This window comes from Kogia breviceps, chromosome 2 (genome assembly GCF_026419965.1).
Source record: "Kogia breviceps isolate mKogBre1 chromosome 2, mKogBre1 haplotype 1, whole genome shotgun sequence".
Lineage (NCBI taxonomy): Eukaryota > Metazoa > Chordata > Mammalia > Artiodactyla > Physeteridae > Kogia > Kogia breviceps.
In genome coordinates this window covers 87,930,956-87,958,714 of record NC_081311.1, presented here as the reverse complement: position 1 = coordinate 87,958,714, position 27,759 = coordinate 87,930,956, and the positions used below count along the sequence as shown (strand labels likewise).

Here is a 27,759-nt window from a genome sequence, read left to right as displayed (position 1 = left end):
GCTTAAGACTCTGTGCTTTCGCTGCTGAGGGCCTGGGTTTCACCTCTGGTCAGGGAACTAAGATCCCACAAGCTGTATGGTCTGGCCAAGAAAACAAACAAATAAATAAAAGAACAAGAGAAACCCCCTGAAAGAACAAACAATGAAACAGACCTCTTCATTCTCCTAGAAGCTGAGTTCAAAAAGGAGGTAATAAAAATGCTAAAAGACTTAAGAAAGATTATCGATAGAAATGCAGATCAGTGCAACAAGGAAATAGAAACTATAAAGATGAAACATTCAAATAAGACAACACAATTACCAAGATAAAAGTCAATCTAGAAGCAATAAAGAGCAGACTAAATAATGCTGAAGAACAAATTAGTGATCCAGAAGACAGAATAATGGCAATCGCCCAATCAGAACAGCAGACAGAAAGACAAATTAAAATATGAAGGCAACATACAAGATCTAGAACTAAAGAACAAAAAAACAGAGATGAACAATACAATAACTGAAATTAAAAATACACTAGAAGGAATCAATAGCAGAATAACTGAGGTGGAAGAACGGATAAGTGACCTGGAAGACAGCATGGTGGAAATAACTGCCATGGAGCAGAATAAAGAAAAAAGAATGAAAAGAAATGAGGACAGTCTCAGAGACATTGGATGCAACAGTAAAAGCATCAACATTCGAATAAGTCCCAGAAGAAGAAGAGAAAGGGAAAGGGCCTGAGAAAATATTGAAGAGATTATAGTCAAAAAATTCCCTAACATGGGAGAGGAAATAGTCATCCAAGACAAAGAAGGGAAGAGAGTCCCACACAGGATAAAACCAAGGAAGAACACAATAAGACACATACTAATCAAACTAACAGAAACTAAATACAAAGAAAAAATATTAAAAGCAAAAAAGGGAAAATCAAGAGAAATTAAGGAAACACTCCCATTTACCATTGCTACAAAAAGAATAAAATACCTAGGAATAAGCCTACCTAAGGAGACAAAAGACCTGTATGCAGAAAACTATAAGACACTGATGAAAGAAATTAAAGATGATACAAACAGATGGAGAGATATCCCATGTTCTTGGACTGGAAGAATCAACATTGTGAAAATGATTATACTACCCAAAGCAATCTACAGATTCAGTGCAATCCCTATCAAACTACCAATGGCATTTTCCACAGAGCTAGAACAAAAAAATCCACAATTTGTATGGAAACACAAACAAAGCAATCTTCAGAAAGAAAAATGGAGCTGGAGGAATCAGGTTCCTTGACTTCAGACTATACTACAAAAGTACAGTAATCAAGACAGTATGGTACTGGCACAGAAACAGAAATATAGATCAATGGAACAGGATAGAAAGCCCAGAGATAAACCCGTACACATATGGTCACCTTATCTTTGATAAAGGATGCAATAATATACAATGGAGAAAAGAGAGCCTCTTCAATAAGTGGTGTTGGGAAAACTGGACAGCTCCATGTAAAAGAATGAAATTAGAACACTCCCTAACACCATATACAAAAATAAACTCAAAATGGATTATAGACCTAAATGTAAGGCTAGACACTATAAAACTCTTAGAGGAAAACATAGGCAGAACACTCCATGACAAATCAGAGCAAGATCCTTTTTGACTCACCTCCTAGAGGAATGGAAATAAAAACAAAAATAAACAAGTGGGACCTAATAAAACTTAGTAGCTTTTTCACAGCCAAGGAAACCATTAACAAGATGAAGAGACAACCCTCAGAATGGGAGAAAATATTTGCAAATGAAGCAACTGACAAAGGATTAATCTCCAAAATATACAATCATCTCATGCAGCTCAATATCAAAAAAAACAAACAACCCAATCCAAAAATGGGCAGAAGACCTAAATAGACATTTCTCCAAAGAAGATATACAGGTTGCCAAAAAACAGATGAAAGGATGCTCAACATCATTAATCATTAGAGAAATGCAAATCAAAACTACAATGAGGTATCACCTCACACCAGTCAGAATGGCCATCATCAAAAAATCTAGAAACAATAAATGCTGGAAAGGGTGTGGAGAAAAGGGAACCCTCTTGCACTGTTGGTGGGAATGTAAATTGATACAGGCACTATGGAGAACAGTATGGAAGTTTTTTAAACAACATAAAATAGAACTACCATACAAGCCAGCAATCCCACTGCTGGGCATATACCCTGATAAAACCATAATTCAAAAAGAGTCATGTATCACTATGTTCATTGCATCTCTATTTACAATACCCAGGACATAGTAGCAACCTAAGTGTCCATCAACAGGTGAATGGATAAAGAAGATATAGCACATATATACAATGGAATACTACTCAGCCATAAAAAGAAATGAAATTGAGTTATTTGTAGTGAGGTGGATGGACCTAGAATCTGTCATACAGAGTGAAGTAAGTCAGAAAGAGAAAAACAAATACCGTATACTAACACATATATATGGAATCTAAAACAAAAATTGAAAATGGTTCTGAAGAACCTAGAGGCAGGACAGGAATAAAGACGCAGCTGTAGAGAATGTATTTGAAGACACGGGTAGGAGGAAGGGTAAGCTGGGATGAAGTGTGAGAGTGCCATGGTCATATATACATTACTAAATATAAAATAGATAGCTAGTGGGAAGCAGCCACAGAGCACAGGGAGATCAACTCAGTGCTTTGTGTCCACCTAGAGGGGTGGGATAAGGAGGGTGGGAGGGAGATGCAAGAGGGAGGAGATATGTGGATATATGTATATGTACAGTTGATTCACTTTGTTATACAGCAGAAACTAACACATCATTGTAAAGCAATTATACTACAATAAAGATGTTAAAGAAAAAAAAAAAAGCCAATCCCCAAAGTTACACCCTGTAAGATTCCATTTATATAATATACTTGAATTGACAAAGTTGTAGAAATATAGAATAGGTAAGTGGTTGCCAAGGTTAAGTAAGGGGTGGGGATGGAAGGAAGTGGGTGTGGCCAAAAAAAGGCAATGTGAGGGATTTTTTTTTAGTGATGAAAATGTTTTGTGTCTTGACTGCTTCAATGTCAATATCCTGTGATATTGTAGTATGTTTTCACAATATATTAACATTGAGGGAAGCCGGATAAATGGTACATAGGATATCTCCATATTATTCCTTACAGCTGCATGTGAATATACAACTATCTCAAAGTAAAAGCTTAATTAAAGTAATAAAAAAGGGAAAACCAGAGGGAAAATTGTTCTCATTGACTAAATCCATAATTACTAAACTAAATAAATGTATATATATAGACAGGTTGACTGAAAAATAAAGTTGAGGAAATATCCCCGAGTCTGGAGGCAAAAGTCAAAAAAGAAAATGCAGAGGAAAAATAATACACACATAAGTTCAATATGGGAAACCCCAAATTCCACTACTAGAAAAATCTCAGAAAGGACAGAATGAAATGGAAGGGAGGAATTTATCAAAAAAATGATAGAAGTGGATTCTCCAGAGTAGAAGCAGCACATGAGTAAATACATACCTAATGCCATCTTTATGAAATTTTAGAACTCCAGGGAGCCTCAGAAACTTTCCCAGTGTCATACAACTAGAAAATCCCACAGCTGGGAATCAAATTCCTGCAGTCCAGCTCCAGAGTTTCTCCTCCTTAGCTCTCTTTACGTTGAAAACAAGTAACTAGAAATACTAGGTTCAACAAAAGTGGTATGAAATTATCACCAAATTTGAAGTAAATTAAAATGACGTGATTTTAAGCAGATGATGAAACATGAGAAAGAAGACTTGAGTGGACCTTGATCTTGGTGCACATCTTGGCCCTGCAGAGTGGCATTTACGTAGTCAGGGTAGTATAAGTGTTGCTGATGCGTTTGCGCAGCTGGAGTGAACCTATGGCCAACCCGGGAGCCTCTGTTGCTTGTAGAACTCATTGCGGTTGTCAATTTCCTTGACAAATCTGAGCTGTTTTATTTTACTTGTTGCCACATCCACGTATTAGTTGGATAAAAACAAACTAAAAATAATTTAAATATCTACTTGTAGAACACAGAAAACAAACAAAAATGAAGACTGCTTTAGGTCCAAGTATGCATGGCATCCTTGACAAAGTTGTCTAGAGATTGTGGGTAATCCAGGCAGCACATGGCTACATTAAAACCTGTTGATTCCTTTTGGTCAAGTTCATATCCCGAGTGGCAGGTAGTTCTACTAATACTTTCCAAAGGGAATGCCACTGCATAAAATTAATTTTTATGTTTTCTGTCAAATGAAAAATTACCACTGGTCTGAGAGCATGGTTTATTTAACTCAGATTGGATTGGTTGACATAGGACATTAGATTGAAGGTTCTTCATAAACATTTTAAATGGCCATCAAGAGCACGGCAGAGATTGGTTTTGGAAAATGTTCTTGTTCTGCCTCTAGATCCAGACATCAGTTTTCATGTAGGATTACCCAGACATGCCAAGACAGGCAGCTTGTTTACAAAAGGGGCTCAGTCAACAAATGTTTAATCATATTTTAAGTTATTAGCCATACAAATGGTCCACGTTAACTTCTCTCCTTGATAATCCCCTCCATATTCATTCTACATGTTCTGGGGAATCTGAACTAGCCCAGGAGGCTTCTCATCCTTTGAGACCCAGCTCAAAACTTCCCCTCTGGAGAGCCATTCCTGACTTTCCCCCAGTCTCCCTGGTACCCCCTGAGCACTCTATGCACGTGGCCATGAGAGGATATGTTTATGTTATAATCTTAGCTTAGGTGACTGTCTCCCCACTCTGAAGAACAATGCCAGGGTATAGAGGATGCTCAATAGGTTTAATGAACAAAATTCCACACAGAGGACACATTTCCAGGTGTCTTTGGATTCTGTTTCTACCACTGATATTAAATGTAGCTGTGAATGCAGTTCTTGCTTTCCCTGGGGCTGATCTCAGGTGGGGACATTTTAACAACTCTGCACTCAGAACGTGAGGCCTCAGTTGCTGGATTAGGTGAATTAGCTCTCCAGAAATCACAGCAACTTCACTGAATGACATTAATCACCCTTTACAAACAAGAAGATAAACTAAAAAGAAAGCTGTTGATCTAATAGTTGAGACAAATCAAAGAACAGAGAAAGCTAGACTATCTAAGAATATCTGGATGTAAAAATAAAAACTTAAAAGGTATCTAGTGTGTTTACCTAAGATTCTCACAATCCTCTTGTGTTCCCAAAGGTGATTAGGCCTCCTTCCAAATACAATCACATCCAAAGCCTTTGTGTTTACTCACCAGAGGTTAGTCTCTCCCAACATTTTTCTAATTGGCTTTTCAATGACTGCACAGGACAACACACTCCTCAAGACAAAAAGAATTTTTAAAAATCTTTCTTCTTTTTTTTTTTTTTTTTTTTTGCGGTACGTGAGCCTCTCACTGCTGTGGCCCCTCCAATTGCGGAGCACAGGCTCCGGACGCGCAGGCTCAGCGGCCATGGCTCACGGGCCCAGCTGCTCCGCGGCACGTGGAATCTTCCCGGACCGGGGCACGAACCCGTGTCCCCTGCATCGGCAGGCGGACTTCCAACCACTGCGCCACCAGGGAAGCCCTAAAATCTTTCTTCTTACTCTTAGGTTAGAGTCTCTACTTCTTAGCTTAGTCATTCATCCGCCCAACACGCTCTCCTTAAAAAGAGAAGAAGAAGCTGCCACTGAGGATGGTTTCTGATTCAATATCTGTTTCTAAACCTAAGCCACATCTGCATTCAGTGTGGGAGCTGGTTAACTTTGAGATGTCATAATGATCATCCTCAGGCCACAGACTTAGAATGTCAGGGGCAGTTCTGCAGAGAGTGAGAAGTGACAGGCCTTGCAGAGGAACTGAGTACGCCTAGAACTGCTCCAGTCAAAGGTGAAGATGGGTTTCCACTCAGGAAATCATCTGGACTATTCTTACTTTACTTTCAATTTGTCATGCATTAATCATCACTTCAGGCTCACCACAGTGTCCGGGGGCCCTCCCTCAAATGCGTTAACACCCCCTTACCTCCCAGACAGGCGCCGAGGGCAAGGGCATACATGAGCGGTGGCACAGGCAGGCTGACCTCAGGGTCTCTGGTCAGGTTCAGGAGCACAGGAATCTGTGGAGGAAAAGGACACTGATATCAGGTCCATGGAAGCCCAGAGGAGTTGCCCATTCTATGACCAACTTGCAAAATCCAAAGCACTTTTTTAGCAGTCAAACTGTATGGAGCACAGGATGTTCAAAAGGAAAACAAAGCAAACTATGGAATCCACAAAACCTTGAGTTTGAGCCCATCAGTAAGTCTTTGTTTCCAGCCATATGACCAACTGGTCCCCCTTCTCCTCAGCTCCTTCTCCAGCTGCTGCTGTGGATTCCTAAATGGGGTAAAGTCGCATAGAATCTAACACAGTGCTTGGGACCACAACCATCTAACCAGCATTTATTAGCCCTGCAGTGGATCAAGTCCTACACTAACTCCATGCATACATCATCTTATTTAATCCTCAAACCTCCTCCAGGTGTGTATGTTATACCCTCAATTGATAGGTAAGGACATTGAGACACGGAGAGACACAGATCTTGTAAGTGGCCAAGCCAGAATCAGTTCTCTGATTCAAAACTGCATGCAGGTAAACCAGTGCTAAGCCATTTCTCACCACTGCCTCTGTGCAGTCATCCCACACCTGCTGATGTTCAGGATGTAAAAAGCATCAGATTCAATGACTAGGAAGTAGTATTCTCTAGTAAATCATGAAAACATCCAGTGCATCTTTCTAATAGGGATAAATTTCACATTATAGTAATCAGTAAGACACGTAGCAGTTGTGACGTTTCTGTGAGAAATTTGTGTTCCCAAAACATGCCCCCTTGTGGCTCACGTTTCTAATGAAGGACAGAAGAAGATGTAGTCACTGGACCTGCTTCCAGCACCCTCAGGAGATGTTAGTCCATGTTTTCACTGTTAGGTACCTCAGAGCAGCCCATTAGAGGTTAAGGAGGGACCCCTGGACCTGCTGCCCTGGAGCAGTTGCCTTGTGTGAACCTCTGTAAAGAGCAGGAAGAGGAGGGCTCCAACAGTAACCCATCTGGAAAGGACTACCCAAAATCGCAGACAGAAAGATAAAAACAATGTGGAGATATGTAAATGACATGTGATTTCATTTGCTATAGAGAATTAGGGGACAATAGAGCTACACTCTACTGGACACCAGGTTTCCTGATGTCATAAAAGCAACACCTCATTGCTTATTTGGGAAGATTGGATCACTCCCCATCCTTTTACCTCTGCAATACGACTTCACTTGAATGCCTTCTGCAGTGGTCTCCAGTGAAACAGATAGATCTACTTCCCCACCCCATGGACTCTGGGGTTGGCCAGTGGCTTGTTTGACCAGTGGGTGGACTAGACAGAAGCACCCCGTGTTACTGTAAGCCTCTCTGAAGCTTCAGATTCGGCTATGAGAAGAGCAAATCCCAGGAAATATTGGCACCTCTTGGTGTCCCCAGAGGGAGGACATGTGGAAGAGCCCCATAAGCCCCAGCAGAGCCCTGACCAATGGGCTGTGGCCAACCCACAGACCTATGCACCTATGGTACACACTCCTCTTCCAGTCCTGCCAAAAGCTCTCCAGATTTGCCTTGTAGGGTCTGAGAAAGAGCCCTTCCTATTAGCTGGGTCCAAGGAGAATTTCAGTTCACTTTTTCATTCTCGGTAGCCCCAAATATTTACTGGAAGAGAAACGAGTAACATCCTGGGAAGTCTACTTCACAAAGAAACAGAAATTCCTGTCAGAGGGGGCCCCTGAGCAGTCCCCATGGCACATTTCAATCCTTGCTTCTGTTGTCGCATGATGAACCCAATTATTGTCACAGAGGCAATTTCAGACTTGAAGTCTTGGTTCTTTGGAGAAACGAGTGAAGTAGGGCTTCTCCTAGCACCCAGTCATCAATGAGCGGAGCAAACACACACACAGTGTGGCCACCAGGCACCATACACACCAAGCAGCATGCTGTCAGAAAAGGCTGATCTCCACTCTAAAGGACTTCATGTGCTAGTTGGCTCGAAGAAACAGACTTGGAACAACTAAGCACAGGATGCTGGGCCCTTGTCAGGGGTACCGAGGTGTAAAAGTTGGAAGGGGTCCTTGACCCTAGTGCTACTAAAAATCAAGACAACTGCTCCTGTGCCCGTGTTCCAAACCATATAGTTACAAGTACCAGATTCCGTCATAGGCTGATGGCTGCAGAAAGCTATCCACCAAAAACAAGCCCTGGGAGACATCTAGAGTCCTCTGAAGAAACTTCAGCAACATAGTGGAACAAAAAACTTGAGAATAACCACACAAAAGCGAAGGAAAACAGCAATGGTCACAAGTACCAGATTCCGTCATAGGCTGATGGCTGCAGAAAGCTATCCACCAAAAACAAGCCCTGGGAGACATCTAGAGTCCTCTGAAGAAACTTCAGCAACATAGTGGAACAAAAAACTTGAGAATAACCACACAAAAGCGAAGGAAAACAGCATTGGTCAGGTCCCCACTCCACACCTTACAAAAACGTGTTGTTGTCTCACTGGCTACACACCAGGTCCCAGAAAGTTTCATTTTGCCTGCATCATCCCATTCCCCAAGCCAACACTGCTCAGCACCAAGTGGTGTTTCCTAATTAGAAATAATTCCCCTCACTGGGAAACAGAAAGCAGGATGAGCAAACCTACTTCCCCAGCCTTTCAGGGAACTGCACAAAGGACCCACTTTTTTTTCACCCCACCCAGAAACTGTCAAACTTGAGTTGTATAGAAGCAGTTAAGAACAAGAAAAAAAAAAAAAAAAAAAACACAAGGAAGAACAGGAAAAACAAGGAAGAAAAGCAGGGGCTACCAGTGTCAGCCTCACACTAGGAGTTACTATGTTTTCCAGTGACCTGCTCTATAGATGATTCTGGTAGCTTTCACCACTGAAAAAAACAATGACTAGCACAGCTATTGCAGACCTCCTGAAGATTTTACTGATTTATTCCCCACAAGTATTTGTGTTCACTGATACAAGCCATCTGAGTCTCTTCCCAGTCCCTCACATAAGGCCCCACCATAGCCTGGGATCAGGACCAGTAGCCAGCCCACAGAAACAGCTGTGAAAATGCAAGATACCAGCCTAGAATCCTTCAGGTGACCACCCCCATGCACCTGCTCAGGGTTAGCTCCTCCAGCTGTGCTCTTATGCACCACTGGACTGACACCAGTGGTGCATAAGAGCACAGTCACCAGTCGCTGACTTCCACTTGTCACTCCTGTGGCAAGATCTTGCAGCCACAGGACTGTACCACAAATAGCCAAGGCCCTCACAGTTGCTTGTGGGCCCTGGTTCAGCTCTATGTCCTGTCACTGGCTTATACTACTCTGCTCACCTGTAGCTAGCCCCTCCAACTGTACACCTGCATGACCCCAGCTTGATTCCCAAAACTAGCCTCCACTGCCATGTACCCATGGCAAGAACCAGCAGCTATGGAAGTATACACCAGGAGCAGGGCCCCTGCAGCTTCCAGTGCAACTACAGGTGGCTGCAGTCCTTGCTGCTTCACCAGAACCCCACCAGTATATGCATGTTTGTAACTGGCCCTTGCCACCACACAGGCACCTGCTGCTGGCCCCTGCAGCCAAGTGTATGTACACCACCAGCTCTGATCACCACTTTCATCAATGCTGGTCCCTAGCTGCAGGAACTGGAGGCACCACTGAGGACCACAACAGTCCTTGAAGTCTCTGTGGACCATCCACACCACTCACCAAGGACCACACAGTATCAATGATGTGGACTCCAGCATGCTGAGCCAACAAATCACCATGCACCCTGGAACTAAAGCTGCCACATGCCCTCACAATTGGTGCCCTGTGCTCAGGTCATGGTACTCTCAACCATGCCCCCAACTGCAGGGAAAGATATTTTCCATAAAGTCTGGAAGAGATGGCTGCTTCTCCACATGTGCAGACACTTGTGCCAGGCTACAGGGAACAAGAAGAATCAGGGAAACATGACTTCACCAAAGAAAGTGTAAATTTCCAATGACTGACCCCAAAGAAATGGAGATTTAGGAGTTGTCAGACACAGAATTCAAAATAATTGTTCTAAAGATGCTCAGAGAGCTACAAGAGAACTCAAGTAAACAATTTAGAAAAAGTAGGAAAACAAAATAAGAACAAAATGAGGAGTTCAACAAAGAGACAGAAAACATTAAAAAGAACCAAACAGAAATTTTGGAGCTGAAGAACACAATGACTGAACTGAAAAATTCAATAGAGAGCTTCAACAGCAGACAGGATTAAGCAGAAGAATCAGTGAGCTCAAAGACAAGTCATTTGTAATTATCCAATCAGAGGAGCAAAAAGAAAAGAGAAATGAAGAAAGGCTACAGAAAAAAAACCCTATGTGTCATTGTAGTCCCAGAAGGGGAAGAGAGGAAAGGGGGCAGAAAGCTTACTTAAAGAAATAATGGCTAAGAACTCCCAAATCTGGGGGAAGATTTTGATAATCCAAGTTCATGAAGCTAATAAATCATCCCAAAATTTCAATCTAAAATATTCTTCTCTAAGACACATTATAATAAAAGTGTCTAAAATCAAAGACAAAGAGAGAATTTTAAAAGCAGCAAGAGAAAATAAATTTCTCTCATACAAAGGAATCTCCCACAAGGTTATCAGTGGATTTCTCAGTAGAAACCTTAACAGTTCACACGAGAATGGGATGATATATTCAAAGTGCTGAAAGAAAAAAAAAACCTGCGAACCAAAACCACTTTACCTAGCAAAGCTGTCCTTCAGAAATGAAGGAAAGATAAAGATTTTCCCAAACAAACAGAAGCTGAGGGAGTTCATTACCACTAGACCAGCCTTGCAAGAAATGCTGAAGAAAATTCTTCAAGCTGAAATGAAAACTTGCTAATTAATAACGTGAAAAAAGGAAAGTATAAAATTTACTGGTAAGTATACAGTCAAATTCAGAATACTCTAACACTGCAATGGTGATGTGTGAATCACTAAACCCTAGTATAAAGGTTAAAAGATGAAAGTATTAAAATAACTATAGTTACAGAAACTTTTTAATGAAAACACAAGATTAAAAGATGTACATTGTGACACCAAAAACATTAAATGTAGTGTGAAGTAAAACGATAGAGTTTTTTGTATGCAATTAAAGTTGAGTCATTAGTTAAAATAGACTGTTATAAGATATTTTATTAAGGCTTCAGGGTAACCACGCTATAAAAACCTATAGCATATACACACAGGATAAAGAGAAGAGAATGAAAACATACCACTACAGAAGATTATCAATTTACAAAGGAAGACAACAAGAAAGATACAAAGGAACTACAAAATAGCCAGAAAACAATTAACAAGACAGCAATAGTAAGTCCTTACCTATCAACAATTATTTTGAATGTAAATGGATTAAATTCTCCAATCAAAAGGCACAGAGTGGCTGAATGGATTAAAAAAAAAAACAACAAAAAGAAAAACAAACAAACAAACAAAACAAGCCCCAGCTATATGGTGCCACAGGACACACATAGGCTCAAAGTGTAGTGATGGAAAAAGATATTCCATGCAAATGAAACCAAAAGAAAGCAGAAGTAGAATTTTTATGTCAGAAAAAATAGACTTTAAGTCAAAAACTGTTAAAAGACCAAAAAAGTCACTATATAATAATAAAGGAGTCAATTCATTGATGCCTTTTACAATTGTGAATATATGTGCATCCTACATCAGAGCACCTAACTATATTAAGCAACTATTAACAGATCAGTGGATTTCAATGCCCTATGTAAAGAAAGATCATCCAGACAGAAAATCAATGAAGAAACATTGGGTTTAAACTACACTTTAAAATAAATAGTCCTAACAGTCATATACAGAACATTCCATCCAATAGCAGCAAAATGCACATTCTTCTGAAGCACACACTGAGCATTCTCCAGGATAGATCATATGTTAAGTCACAAAACGAGTCTTAAGAAATTTAAGAAGAAAGAAATCATATCAATGATCTTTTACAATTACAATGGTGTGAAACTAGACATCAATAACAAGAAGAAAGCTGGACAACTCACAAATATATGGAAATGAAACCACATGCTCCTGAAAAATCAGTGGGTCAAAGAAGAAATCAAAAGGGAAATCAAAAAATATCTAGACAGACCTTCAAGTTGGTGTAGGAGTAAGACATGGAGATCATCTTCCTCCCCACAAATACATCAGAAATACACCTACATGTGGAACAACTCCTACAGAACACCTACTGAATGCTGGCAGAAGACCTCAGACAACCCAAAAGGCAAGGAACTCCCCAATGTACCCAAGTAGGGCAAAAGAAAAAAGAAAAAACAGAGACAAAAGAATAGGGACAGGACCTGCAACTCTGGGAGGGAGATGTGAAGGAGGAAAAGTTTCGACACACTAGAAAACCCCTTCACTGGTGGAGTCGGGGTGGCAGGTGAGAAGCTTCAGAGCCACGTAGGAGAGCACAGCAATAGGGGTGCAGAGGGCAAAGTGAAGAGATCCCCACAAAAAGGATTGGTGCCAAACAGCAATCAACAGCCTGAGACATTTGTTTGCTCACCCCCACTGGGGAGAATGGGGGCTGGGAGCTGAGGCTCGGAATTCAGAGGTCAGATCCCAGGGAGAGGACTGGGGTTGGTTGTGTGAACACAGCCTGAATGGAGTTAGTGCACCACAGCTAGCCAGGAGGGAGTCTGGGACAAAGTCTGGAACAGCCTAAGAGGCAAAGGACCATTTTTTCGGGGTGTGTGAGGAGAGGGGATTCAGAGCACTGCCTAAACGAGCTCCAGAGATGTGTGAGATCTGGAGGTATCAGCATGGACACCAGAGATGGGCATGAAACGCTAAGGCTGCTGCTACAGCCACCAAGAATCCTGTGTGCAAGCACAGGTCACTATCCACACCACCCCTCCCAGGAGCCTGTGCAGCCTGTCACTGCCAGGGTCCCGTGATCCACGGACAACTTCCCTGGGAGAACACACAGCACACCTCAGGCTGTTGCAATGTCACACCAGCCTCTGCCACCACAGGCTCACACTGCATTCCATAACCTTACCTCCCCGCGGCCTGAGTGAGCCAGAGCCCCATAACCAGCTGCTACTTTAACCCCATCATGTCTGGGCAGGGAACAGATGCCCTCAGGCGACGTACACACAGAGGTGGGGCAAAATCCAAAGTTGAACCCCAGGAGCTCTGCGAACAAAAAATAGAAAGGGAAATTTCTCCCAGCAGCCTCAGGAGGAGCAGATTAAATCTCCACAATCAACTTGATGTACACTGCATCTCTGGAGTACATGAATAGATGACAAATCATCCCAAAATTGAGGTGGTGGACTTTGGGAGCAACTGTAGACTTGTGGTTTGCTTTCTGCATCTAATTTGATTTTGGTTTTATGTTTATCTTAGTTTAGTAATTAGAGTTTATTATCAATGGTAGATTTGTTTATTGATTTCTTTGTTATCTTCCTTTTTATATATATATTCTTCCTTTTTCTCTTTTTGTGAGTGTGTATGTGTCTGCTTCTTTATGTGATTTTGTCTGTATAGCTTTGCTTTTACCATTTGTCCTAGAGTTCTGTCAGTCCAGTTATTTTTATTTAGTATAGTTTTTAGTGCTTGTTATCATTGGTGGATTTGTTTTTTTTATTTGGTTGTTCTCTTTTTCTTTCTTTCATTTTTAATTACTTTAAAATTTTTTTATTTTTAATAATTATTAATGTCTTATTTTAATAACTTTATTTTATTTTGTTTTCTTTTCTTCTTTATGTTTTTCTCCCTTTACTTCTGAGCTGTGTGGCTGACAGGGTTTTTATGCTCTGGCCGGGTGTCAGACCGGAGCCTCAGAGGAGAGAGAGCCGAGTTCAGGACATTGGTCAACCAGAGACCTCCTGGCTCCATGTAATATCAAATGGTGAAATCTCTCCCAGACATCTCTATATCAGCTCTAAGACCCAGCTCCACTCAACGACCAGCAAGCTACAGTGCTGGACACCCTATGGCAAACAACTACCAAGACAGTAACACAACCCCACCCATTAACAGAGAGGCTGACTAAAATCATAATAAGGTCACAGAACTCTAAAACACACCACCAAACACAGTCCTGCCCACCAGAAACACAAGATCAAGCCTCATCCACCAGAGCTCAGGCACCAGTCCCCTCTACCAGGAAGCCTATACAACCCAGTGAACCAACCTTACCCACTGGGGGCAGACACCAAAAACAACGGGAACTACAAACCTGCAGCCTGTGAAAAGGAGACCCCAAACACAGTAAGTTAAACAAAATGAGAAGACAGAGAAACACACAGCAGATGAAGGAGCAAGCTATAAACCCACCAGCCCAAACAAATGAAGAGGAAATAGGCAGTCTACCTGAAAAAGAATTCAGAGTAATGATAGTAAACATGATCCAAAACTGTGGAAATAGAATGCAGAAAATACAAGAAACTTCTAACAAGGACCTAGAAGAACTAAAGAGCAAACAAACAATGATGAATAACACAATAAATGAAATTTAAAATTCTCTAGAAGGAATCAATAGCAGAATAACTGAGGCAGAAAAAGGAATAAGTGACCTGGAAGATAAAATAGTGGAAATAAGTACTGCAAAGTAGAATAGAGAACAAAGAATGAAAAGAATTGAAGACAGTCTTAGAGACTTCTGGGACATTAAATGCACAAACATTCGAATTATAGCGGTCCCAGAAGAAGAAGAGATTTGAAGAGATTATAGTTGAAAACTTCCCTACTATGGGTAAGGAAATAGTTAATCAAGCCCAGGAAGTGCAGAGAGTGCCATACAGGATAAATCCAAGGAGAAACATGCAAAGACACATATTAATCAAACTATGAAAAATTAAATACAAAGAAAAAATATTAAAAGTGGCAAGGGAAAAGCAACAATTAACATACAAGGGAATCCCCATAAGGTTAACAACTGATCTTTCAGAAGAAACTCTGCAAGCCACAAGGGAGTGGCAGCACATATTTAAAGTGATGAAAGGGAAAAACCTACAGCCAAGATTACTCTACCCAGAAGGATCTCATTCAGATTCAACAGAGACATTAAAATCTTTACAGACAAGCAAAAGGTAAGAGAATTCAGCAACACCAAACCAACTTCACAACAAATGCTAAAGGAACTTCTCTAGGCAGGAAACACAAAAGAAGAAAAACATTTATAATAACAAACCCAAAACACTTAAGAAAATGATAATAGGAACATACATATCGATAATTACTTTAAATGTAAATGGATTAAATGCTCCAACAAAAAGACGTAGGCTGGCTGAATGTAATAAAAAACAAGACCTGTATATATGCTGTCTACCAGAGACCCACTTCAGACCTAGGGACACATACAGATTGAAAGTGAGGGGATGGAGAAAGATATTCCATGCAAACGGAAATCAAAAGAAAGCTGGAGTAGCAATTCTCATATCAGAAAAAACAGACTTTAAAATAAAATAAAGACATTACAAGAGACAAAGGATACTACATAAAGATCAAGGGATCAATCCAAAAAGAAGATAGAACCATTGTAAATATTTACACACCCAACATAGGAGCACCTCAATAATAAGGCAAATACTAACAGCCATAAAAGGGGAAATTGACAGTAACACAGTCATAGTAGGGGACATTAACACCCCAATTTCACCAATGGACAGATCATCCAAAAAACAAATAGAGAAGGAATCAAGATGGACTTAAGTGATATTTATAGGCAATTCCATCCAAAAACATCAGATTACACTTTCTTCTCAAGTGCTCATGGAACAATCTCCAGGATAGATCATATCTTGGATCGCAAATCAAGCCTTAGTAAATTTAAGAAAATTGAAATCATATCAAGTATCTTTTCCAAGCACAATGCTATGAGACTAGATATCAAGTACAGGAAAAAAATCCGTAAAAATTACAAAAAAATGGAGGCTAAACAATACACTACTAAATAAGCAAGAGATCACTGAAGAAATCAAAGAGGAAATCAAAAAAAGAAAAAAACCTAGAAACAAATGACATTGAAAACACGATGACCCAAAAACTATGTGATGCAGCAAAAGCAGTTCTAAGAGGGAAGTTTATAGCAATACAATCCTACCTCAAGAAAAAAAAATCTCAGATAAACAACCTAACCTTACACCTAAAGCAATTAGAGAAAGAAGAACAAAAACACCCCAAATTTAGCAGAAGGAAAGAAGTCATAAAGTTCACATCAGAAATAAATGAAAAAGAAATGAAGGAAATGATAGCTAAGTTCAATAAAACTAAAAGCTGGTTCTTTGAGAAGATAAACAAAATTGATAAACCATTAGCCAGACTCATCAAGAAAAAAGAGAGATGACTCAAATCAATAGAATTAGATATGAAAAAGGAGAAGTAACAACTGACACTGCAGAAATACAAAGAATCATGAGAGATTACTACAGGCAACTCTATGCCAATAAAATGGACAACCTGGAAGAAATGGACAAATTCTTAGAAATGCACAACCAGCTGAGATTGAACCAGGAAGAAATAGAAAATATAAACAGACCAATCACAAACACTGAAATTGAGATTGTGATTAAAAATCTTCCAAGAAACAAAAGCCCAGGATCAGATGGCTTCACAGGCGAATTCTAAAAAACATTTAGAAAAGAGGTAACACCTATCCTTCTCAAACTCTTCCAAAATATAGCAGAGGGAGGAACATTCCCCAAATCATTCTACAAGGCCACCATCACCCTGATACCAAAACCAGACAAACATGTCACAAAAAATGAAAACTACAGGTCAATATCACTGATGAACATAAATGCAAAAATCATTCAACAAAATACTTGCAAACAGAATCCAACAGCACATTAAAAGGATCCGACACTGTGAACAAGTTGGGTTTATCACAAGAATGCAAGGATTCTTCAATATACGCAAATCAATAAATGTGACACACCAGATTAATAAATTGAAGGAGAAAAAACATATGATCATCTCAATAGATGCAGAGAAAGCTTTTGACAAAATTCAACACCGATTTATGATAAAAAATGCTCCAGAAAGTAGTCATAGAGGAAACTTACCTCAACATAATGATGACCACCTATGACAAACCCACAGCCTACATCGTTCTCAATGGTGGAAAACTGAAAAGTTTTCCTACAAGATCAGGAACAAGACAAGGTTGTCCACTCTCACCACTATTATTCAACATAGTTTTGGAAGTTTTAGCCACAGCAATCAGATAAGAAAAAGAAATAAAAGGAATCCAGATCAGAAAAGAAGAAATAAAACTGCCACTGCTTGCAGAGGACATGATACTATACATAGAAAATCCTGAAGATGTTACCAGAAAACTACTAGAGCTAATCAATGAATTTCATAGAGTAGCAGGATATAAAATTAATGCACAGATATCTCTTGCATTCCTATACACCAATGATGAAAAATCTGAAAGAGAAATTAAGGAAACACTACCATTTACCATCACAACAAAAAGAATAAAATACCTAGGAATAAACCTACCTAAGGAGACAAAAGACCTGTATGCAGAAAACTATAGGACACTGATGATAGAAATTAAAGATGAAACAAACAGGTGGAGAGATATACCATGTTCTTGGATTAGAAGAATCAATATTGTGAAAATGACTCTACTGCCCAAAGCAATCTACAGATTCAGTGCAATCCCTACCAAACTACCAATGGCATTTTTCACAGAACTAGAACAAAACATTTCAGCTTGTATGGAAACACAAAAGACCCTGAATATCCGAAACAATCTTGAGAAGAAAAATGGAGCTTGAAGAATCAGGGTCCCTGACTTCAGACTATACTACAAAAGTACAGTAATCAAGACAGTATGGTACTGGCACAGAAACAGAAATATAGATAAATGGAACAGGATAGAAAGTCCAGAGATAAACCCATGCACATATGGTCACCCTATCTTCGGTAAAGGATGACATAATATACAATGGAGAAAAGAGAGCCTCTTCAATAAGTGGTGTTGGGAAAACTGGACAGCTCCATGTAAAAGAATGAAATTAGAACACTCCCTAACACCATATACAAAAATAAACTAAAAATGGATTAAATACCCTAAATGTAAGGGCATACACTATAAAACTCTTAGAGGAAAACATAGGAAGAACACTCTCTTACATAAATCACAGCAATCCCACTACTGGGCATATACCCTGAGATAACCACAATTCAAAAAGAGTTATGTACCACAATATTCATTGCAGCCCTATTTACAATAGCCAGGACATGGAGGCAACCTAAGTGTCCATTGACAGATGAATGGATAAGAAAGATGTGGCACATATATACAATGGAATATTACTCAGCCATAAAAAGAAACGAAATTCAGGTATTTGTAGTGAGTTGGATGGACCTAGATTCTGTCATACAGGCTGAAGTAAGTCAGAAAGAGAAAAACAAATACTGTATGCTAACTCATATATATGGAATCTAAAAAAAATAAGATTCTGAAGAACATAGGAGTAGGACAGGAATAAAGATTCAGACATAGAGAATGGACTTGAGGACACAGGGAGGGGGAAGGGTAACCTGGGACAATGTTTGAGAGTGGCATGGACATATATACACTACCAAATGTAAAAAGATAGCTAGTGGGAAGCAGCCACATAGCACAGGGAGATCAGCTCAGTGTTTTGTGACCACCTAAAGGGGTGGAATAGGGAGGATGGGAGGGAGATGCAAGAGGGAGGAGATAATGTGATATATATATATATATATATATATATATATATATATATATGTATAGCTGATTCACTTTGTTATAAAGCAGAAACTAACACACCATTGTAAAGCAATTATACTCCAATAAAGATGTTTTTTAAAAAATCTAGACAAACAAAAATGGAAACACAGCATACCAAAAACTATGGGATATAGCAAAAATAGTTCTGAGAGGGAAGTTTATAAAAATAAGTGCCTACATTAAGAAAAAAGAAAGATCTCAAATAAACAACCTAACTATTTACACCTCAAGGAACTGGACAAGCAAACTAATCCCAGAATTAGCAAAGTAAGAAAAAAAAACGGTTGGAGCATAAATAAATAGACTAGAAAACCAATAAAAAAGATCAATAAAAACTAAGATCTGGTTTCTTGAAAAGAAACAAAATTGACAAACCTTTAACTAGAATAATAAAAGAAAGAGGGAGCTCAAATAAATAAAAATTAAAAAGGAGGTATTATAACACCTAGAAACACATAGGATCACAGGAGACTACTATGAACAATTATACAGCATAGTGGACAACCTGGAGAAAATGGACCTCAAAACATACATCCTACCAACACTGAATCAGGAAGAAATAGAAAATCTGAATAGACACATAACTAGTAATGCGATTGAATCAGGAATCAAAAATCTCCCCCCAAAAGATAATCACAAGACCAGGTGGTTTCACTGGTGAATTCTACCAAACATTTAAAGAAGAATTAATGTGAATGCTTCTCAAACTCTTCCAAATTTTTGAAAAGGAAGGAACTCTTCCAAACTGGTGAATTTTACCAAACATTTAAAGAAACGTTAAAACCAATACTTACCAAACTATTCCAAAACCTGAAGAGGATATATTTCCTTACTCATTCTATGAGGTCAGCATTACTCTGATATCCAAGCCAGATAAAGACACTGCAAGAAAATAAAACTACAGACCAATATCCCTTATGAAATTTGGCACCAAATTACTGAACTTCAGGATGTCATTGCCTCTTCAAACATGAGACAAATGGAGAGACTCTAGGGCTCAGGCAAAAGAGGAAAAAAACACAAAAGGAGCAGAAACACAGGTAACATCACTCAGGAAACAAGAAATAAAATTAAAAAGCAGCTAATGATGAAAAAGGTTTTCTGTGAGACAAAGAGATGGGATAAAGGTGCTGTTTTTTTAGGTAAGAATTCCAGACTGATTTAGCACTTTAAACTGTATGAATTGACTTGAAATTAAACATTAAACAACTAAACAGCTCAAAATAATGAATAAGTAAAATGTTGGGTGGTATAAAGTGCTATGGGAAAAATAAAGCAAAAGTGTGACTGGGTGTTCAATTTTGCACTGGGAAGGTGACATTTTACAAAAACTCAATAAAGGTGAGGAAGCAGGACCAAGCCCACAATGATCTATGTGAAGAGAATCACTGGAAGAAGGAGGTGGAAGTGCAAAGGGCCTGAGGCACAAGCTTGCTAGACATGTCCAAGGAAAACTAAGGAAGATAGTGTGGTTGGAGCAATGTGGGCAAGGAGAAGAGTGATAGGGGTGAGATCACAGAGGACACAGTGGCCATATCTGTAAGATACATAGGCCACTGCAAGACTTTGACTTCTGCAGAGTGAGGTGGGAATCCTCTGTGGAGAATAGATGCTCAGGGGTGGCACAAGACTGGAAACAAAGAGGACAACTTGGAGGTGAAATGAGAGGGAAATACTGACTAGATTTAGGGGCAGTGGTGGAGTTGGTGGGAACTGGCCAGATTTAGAAGCTTTGAAATACAGCTGGCTGTAGGGTATGAGAGAAAGCAAAGAATCAGGCAGGTTCTAAGATGTGTGGTCTTAGAAACTGAGAAAATGGAATTTTATTGTTATTTATGAAAATGAGGAAGATTGGGGAAGGATGGAATCATGTTTGAGACACCTGTCATATCCCAGTAGAGGTAAGAGAGGCAGCTGGATATTAAGCCTCCATGTCTGCAGAGAAGCCCAGGAGTGGTCGGGTGTAGTTGCCATTTAGAGAATGAGTTTAGAGAAGACAACTCACAATAAGTCTAGAGAGTGTAGTGGCCAGAACTGAGTCCAGCGTTTGGGGGGTAGAAGATGAAGGGGTTCATAGACGAGACTGAGAGGAAGTGACGTCATGGATAGAAGGAGAACCTAGTAGAGCCAGACAGGGAAAGGGTTTTAAGGAGGAGAGAGGTTTCCTCCAGGACACATTGTCGTTGCTGTCAAGCCAGGTTAGGAGAGAACAAGGGGCATTATGGGATCTCTCATGAGGGTGGATCTCTCATGAGAGGTCATCGCAACTTTGGAGGCAACTGTGTCTGTGGATTGTGGGAGAAATGCTTGACTGGGGTCATGAGAAAAAAGAAGAGAAGTTACAGTGAGACTAGGACAGCAAGGGTAGACAACATTTTCAAAGTTTGCTGTCACAGGAGCAAAGGAAGGGGAGGGAGCCAGCTGCAATGTATGGCCCCGTGAGAGTCTTAATGAGAGAAGAAAGGGCAGCATATTTGGAAACCGATAATAATGATCCAGTGGAGACTGAAAAATAAATTCTGCAGGGGAGAACTGTGGGATCTGGCAGCAGATGAAGGGCAGGCATTCCCCCAAACAGCTGGAGGAAGGCAGCACGCCCTGGGGCACAGAGCTCATTACCTGTGGAAGTCCCCACATGATTGTTTTCATTTCCTCACAAATGGGAAGCCAGGTCATCAACTCAAGGAAGGAAGGGGAGGTGCTGGGGGCTTGAAGAGATGAAGGGCATGCAGAAGTGGTCGAGAGGCATGGGCACATGAGGCCCATTGAGGAAGGGCTGTGGTTGTGAAGCCAAATGGCAGCCTGGGTGCTTGGTCCTCTGCCTGTGCACGTGATGCCAGTAGGTGTGTGGGGGGCCTCACCTACGTCACCTATTTCAGCAAGGGCTCTGCCAAGTCAAGGCAGTGAAGTCAAATAAGCAGAAGGGAGCTGACATTTAACGCACAGAGATAACCATAATGATAGTCATGACAGGCAAAGTGTTTAGGGAAGAAAGGGAGAGTGGAAAGAGGAGGGATCAGCAGGAGGGGACCCATGTTGTCAGGCCTGTTGACTTGGGTCACAGAGTTATCAGACACAACAAACTCTAAGGCGAGGTCTAGGATTGGGCAGTATTAAAGGAATCAATTTCCAGGTCTTTCAAACATCATCAAAGCAAACTGCTTTCAGTCTTAGACAATGGATATTCTAGGGTCATGGCCCTGTAGATGTGGAGAATTTTGTAGGAATAAGAAAAGGTTCTGGGCTTCCCTGGTGGTGCAGTGGTTGAGAGTCCTCCTGCCGATGCAGGGGACGCAGGTTCGTGCCCCATTCCGGGAAGACCCCGCATGCCGTGGAGTGGCTGGGCCCATGAGCCCTGGTCGCTGAGCCTGCGCGTCCAGAGCCTGTGCTCTGCAACGGGAGAGACCACAACAGTGAGAGGCCCGCATACCACAAAAAAAGAAAAAAGAAAAAAGAAAAGGATCTGTTTGGACAAATCCCAGCTGAGCCCCAAGGCATCCCCACCACAGTGAGGAACACAGGTTGAGGTCAGATTGCTGCCAACCTCAGGACTCATGGGGATGTCTGCCAGGGCCACACACACTGCCTATCAGGCTGAGCCAGGACCCTCAGTGTTCCCCTGAGACGACTGGTTTGGCTTTGGTTCTGCATATGGCCTTTTCCTCAACACAGCCTCTCCCTGTCTGACACTGTCCTAGGACAGCTGTTCCTTCACCCCCTGAAATGTGCCTTGAGTCAGTTCAGCACACAGTGCTCTACAGAAGAACCAGCTGAGTACCTGCCTGTGGACTGGTCACCTCAGCCATGCTGCCAAAGAATTCTGAAAAAAATGTGACTCGCTCATAAATCTTAAGTTAATATGTAATACGTGTCACCCCAATTAAAAATAATTCCCAAGGATGTAATTGCTAGCCTATGTTGACATTCTTAAACAAAAGCATTACATCATTCCTATTTTTTTCTTCCAGTTTTATTGAGATATAACAGACATACAGCACTGTGTAAGGTTGAGGTATATAGCCTAATAATTTGACTTACAGACATCATGAAATGATTTCCACAAGTCTAGTTAACCTACATCATCTCATAGATACAAAATAAAAGGTAAAAAAATTTATTCCTTGTGATGAGAACTCAGGATTTATTCTCTTAACAACTTTCTTATGTAATATACTGCACTATTAATTATATTAATCATGCTGTACATTTTCTTAGTATTTATTTAGCTTATAACTGGAAGTTTGTAACTTTTGACCACCTTCATCTAATTCTCACTTTCCCACCAAACCCACCTCAACTACAAATCTGATCTTTCACAATGAACTTGTTTTTGTTTGTTTGTTTGTTTTTGAAGTATAATTGACCTATAACACTATATTTGTTCCTGGTGCACCACTTGGTGATTTGATATTTCTGTACATTGCAAAATGATCATCACAGTAGTTCTAGTTACTATGTGTCACCATACAAAGATATTACATTATTATTGACTATATTCCTCATGCTGTACATTTCATCCCTGTGACTCATTTATATTTTTACTGGAAGTTTGTACCGCTTAATTACTCTCATCTACATATATATATTTAAATTTAAATACCATAATATCAATTCATCTAAAAAAATATGAAGCACTTCTTCTGCATTCTGAGCAAGAGGGCACAGTCCTTGCTGCTTGACATGTAGCCACTACAATGGACATCCGATCTAGGACCATGGGAAGGACAGCTCAGGTGAGTGCAAGACAAATAACAATTAAGGAAGGCTGGCAGGACTGTCTCTTACAGTAATGACAGGACTCATGGCTAGAACCCCCAGGAGAGAAACTGAGGTGTCCTGGTAGAAAACAACAGGAAGGAGGTTGGAGACAAGATGGCACAGTAGAAGGACCCAGCAAGGCTCTTGTTCACATTAAATGGAAAAATCAAAATTTTACAGACAAGCAACAACTAAGAGAATTCAGCACCACCAAACCAGCTTTACAACAAATGCTAAAGGAACTTCTCTAGGTGGAAAAGAAAAAGCCACAACTAGAAACAAGAAAATTAAGAATGGAAAAGCTTACCAGTAGAGGAAAACATACAGTAAACATCATCCACACACAAATATGATATCAAAACCAGCAATTGTGAGAAGAGGAGGGTACAAATTCAGGATATTAGAAATGCATTTTAAATTAAAAGAACAGCAACTTAAAACAATATTGTATACATAGAGTGCTATATCAAAACCTCATGGTAGGGCTTCCCTGGTGGCGCAGTGGTTGAGAATCCGCCTGCCGATGCAGGAGACACGGGTTCGTGCCCTGGTCCGGGAAGATCCCACATGCCGCGGAGCAACTAAGCCCGTGAGCCATGGCCGCGGAGCCTGTGCGTCCGGAGCCTGTGGTCCGCAACGGGAGAGGCCACAACAGTGAGAGGCCCGCATACCGCAAAAAGAAAAAAAAAAAAAAAAAAAAAAAAAAACCTCATGTAATCACAACCAAATATCTACAATAGATACACACACACACACACACACACAAACACACAAAAGGAATCCAAACACAACACTAAAGTTAGTCATCAAATCACAAGAGAAGAGAACAAAAGAGGAGGGGAAGAAAAAAAGACCTACAAAAACAAATCCAAAACAATTAACAAAATGGCAATTAAAACATACATATCTATAATTACCTTAAATGTAAACGGATTCAATGCCCCAACCAAATGACATAGACAGGCTGAATGGATACAAAAACAAGACTCATATATATGCTGTCTGTAAGAGACCCACTTCAGATCTAGTGACAAATACAGACTGAAAGTGAGGGGATGGAAAAAAGGTATTTCATGCAAATGGAAATCAAAAGCAAGCTGGAGTAGCAATATTCATATCAGACAAAATAGACTTTAAAATAAAGACTGTTACAAGAGACAAAGAAGGACACTACATAATGATCACAGGGTTATTCCAACAAGATATAACAATTGTAAATATATATGCACCCAACATAGGAGCACCTCAAAATATAAGGCAAACACTAACAGCCATAAAAGGAGAAAATGACAGTAACACAAAAATAGTGGGGCACTTTAACACCCCACTTTCATCAATGGACAGACAATCCAGACAGAAAATCAATAAGGAAGCACAAGCCTTAAATAACACATTATACCAGATGGACTTAATTGATATTTATAGAGCATTCCATACAAAAGCAGAAGAATACACATTCTTTTCAAGTGCACATGGAACATTCTCGAGGATTGACCACATGTGGGTCAATAAAGCAAGCCTCAGTAAATTTAAGAAAATTGAAATCATATCAAGCATCTTTTCTGACCACAATGCTATGAAATTAGAAATAAACTACAAGAAAAAAACTGTAAAAAACATAGACACGTGGAGGCTAAACAATATGCTACTAAACAACCAACGGATCACTGAAGAAATCAAAGAGGAAATAAAAAACTACCTAGAGACAAATGAAAACAAATGAACAGTGATCCAAAACCCAGGGGATGCAGCAAAAGCAGTTCTAAGATGAAAATTTACAGCAATAAAATCTTACCTCAGGAAGCAAGAAAAATCTCAAATAAACAACCTAACCTTACATCTAAAGCAACTAGAGAAAGAAGAACAAACAAAACTGAAAGTTAGTAGAAGGAAAGAAATCATAAAGATCAGAGCAGAAATAAATGAAATAGAGATGAAAACAAACAATAGCAAAGAGCAATGAAATTAAAAGCTGGTTCTTTGGAAAGCTAAACAAAATTGATAAACTTATAGCAAGATGCACCAAGAAAAGCAGGGAGAGGGCTCAAATCAAAAAAATGAGAAATGATAAAGAAGTACCATGGACACCACAGGAATATAAAGGATCTTAAGAGACTACTAAAAGCAACTATATGCCAATAAAATGGACAACATAGAAAAAATGGACAAATTCTTAGAAAAGTAAAATCTCTCAAGACTGAACCAGGAAGAAATAGAAAATATTAAGAAACCATTCACAAGTACTGAAATTGAAACTATGATTTAAAAACTCCCAACAAAAAAAGTCCAAGGCCAGATTGCTTCACAGGTGAATTCTAACATTTAAACACCTATCCTTCTGAAACTATTCTAAAAAACTGCAGAGGAAGGAATACTCCCAAACTCATTCTATGAGGCCACCATCACCCTGATACCAAAACTAGAAAAAGATACCACAAAAAAAAAGAAAGTTACAGGCCAATATCACAGATGAATATAGATGCAAAAATCCTCAACAAAATACTGGCAAACCAAATCCAACAATGCATGAAAAGGATCATACACCATGATCAAGTGGGACTTATCCCAGGGATGCAAGGATTTTTCAATATCTGCAGCTCAATCAGTGTGATACACTGCATTAACAAATTCAAAAAGAAAACCCTTATGATCATCTCAATAGGTGCAGAAAAAGGTTTTGACAAATTCAACACCCATTTATTATTTAAAACTCTCCAGAAACTGGGCATAAAGGGAACTAGCTCAACAGAATAAAGGCCATATACAACAAACCCACAACTAACGTCATGCACAATGGTGAAAACCTGAAAGCATTTTCCCTAAGATCAGCAACAAGACAAGAATGTCTTCTCTCAACACTTTTATTCAACATAGTTTTGGAAGTCCTAGCCATGGCAGTCAGAGAAGAAAAGGAAATAAAAGGAATCCAAATTGGAAAAGAAGTTAAACTGTCACTTTTTGCAGATGACATGATACTATACTTAGAAAATCATAAAGATGCTACCAGAAAACTACTAGAACTCATCAATGAATTTAGTAAAGTTTCAGGATATAAAATTAATGCACAGCAATCTTTTGCATTTCTATACACTCACAATGAAAGATCAGAAAAACAAGATAAGGAAACAGTCCCATTTACCATTGCATCAAAAAGGATAAAATACCTAGGAATAAACTTACCTAAGGAGGCAAAAGACCTGTGCTCCAAAAACTATAAGACACTGATGAAAGAAATCAAACATGACACAAACAGATGGAAATATATACCATGTTCTTAACTGGAAGAATCAATATTGTCAAAATGGCTATACTACCCAAGGCAATCTACATATTCAATGCAATCCCTATCAAGTTACCAATGGAGGGCTTCCCTGGTGGCGCAGTGGTTGAGACTCCGCCTGCTGATGCAGGGGACACGGGTTCATGCCCCAGTCCGGGAAGATCCCACATGCCGCGAAGCAGCTGGGCCCGTGAGCCATGGCCGCTGAGCCTGTGCGTCTGGAGCCTGTGCTCCACAACGGGAGAGGCCATAGCAGTGAGAGGCCCATGTACCACAATAAATAAATAAGTAAATAAATAAATAAATAAATAAATAAAAATAAAAAATAAAAAATTACCAATGGAATTTTTTGCACATCTAGAACAAAAGAAAAATCTTAAAATTTGTATGGAGACACAAAAGACCCCAAATAGCCAAAGCAGTCCTGAGAAAGAAAAATGGAGCTGGAGAAATCAGACCCCCTGACTTCAGACTATACTACAAAGCTACATCATCAAAACAGTATGGTACTGGCACAAGAACAGAAATATAGATCAATGGAACAGGATAGAAAGCCCAGAAATAAAGCCATGCACCTATGGTCAATTAATCTATGACAAAGGAGGCAAGAATATACAATGGAGAAAAGACAGTCTCTTCCATAAGTGGTGCTGGGAAAACTGTATACCTACATGTGAAAGAATGAAATTAGAAGATTCTCTAACACCATACAGAAAAATAAACTCAAAATGGATTAAAGACCTAAAACGTAAGATCAGATACTATAAAACTCTTAGGGGAAATCACAGGCAGAACACTCTGACATACACTGCAGCAATATCCTTCTGCATCCACCACCTAGAGTAATGAAAATAAAAACAAAATAATAAATGGGACCTAATTAAACTTACAAGCTTTTGCACAGCAA

The 27,759-nt window shown here is 39.7% G+C and overlaps 1 protein-coding gene across 6 annotated transcripts in view; it reads right to left on the bottom strand.

The window, feature by feature from the left end:
• OCA2 (OCA2 melanosomal transmembrane protein) overlaps nucleotides 1-27,759 on the bottom strand; it is a 163,362-nt gene that overhangs the window by 6,171 nt on the left and 129,432 nt on the right. For all 6 annotated transcript variants that reach the window (XM_059052638.2, XM_067027488.1, XM_067027484.1 and 3 more), the window contains one exon: nucleotides 6,009-6,102. In XM_059052638.2, coding sequence (XP_058908621.1) covers nucleotides 6,009-6,102 — 94 coding nt within the window. The remainder of the gene's footprint in view (nucleotides 1-6,008; nucleotides 6,103-27,759) is intronic.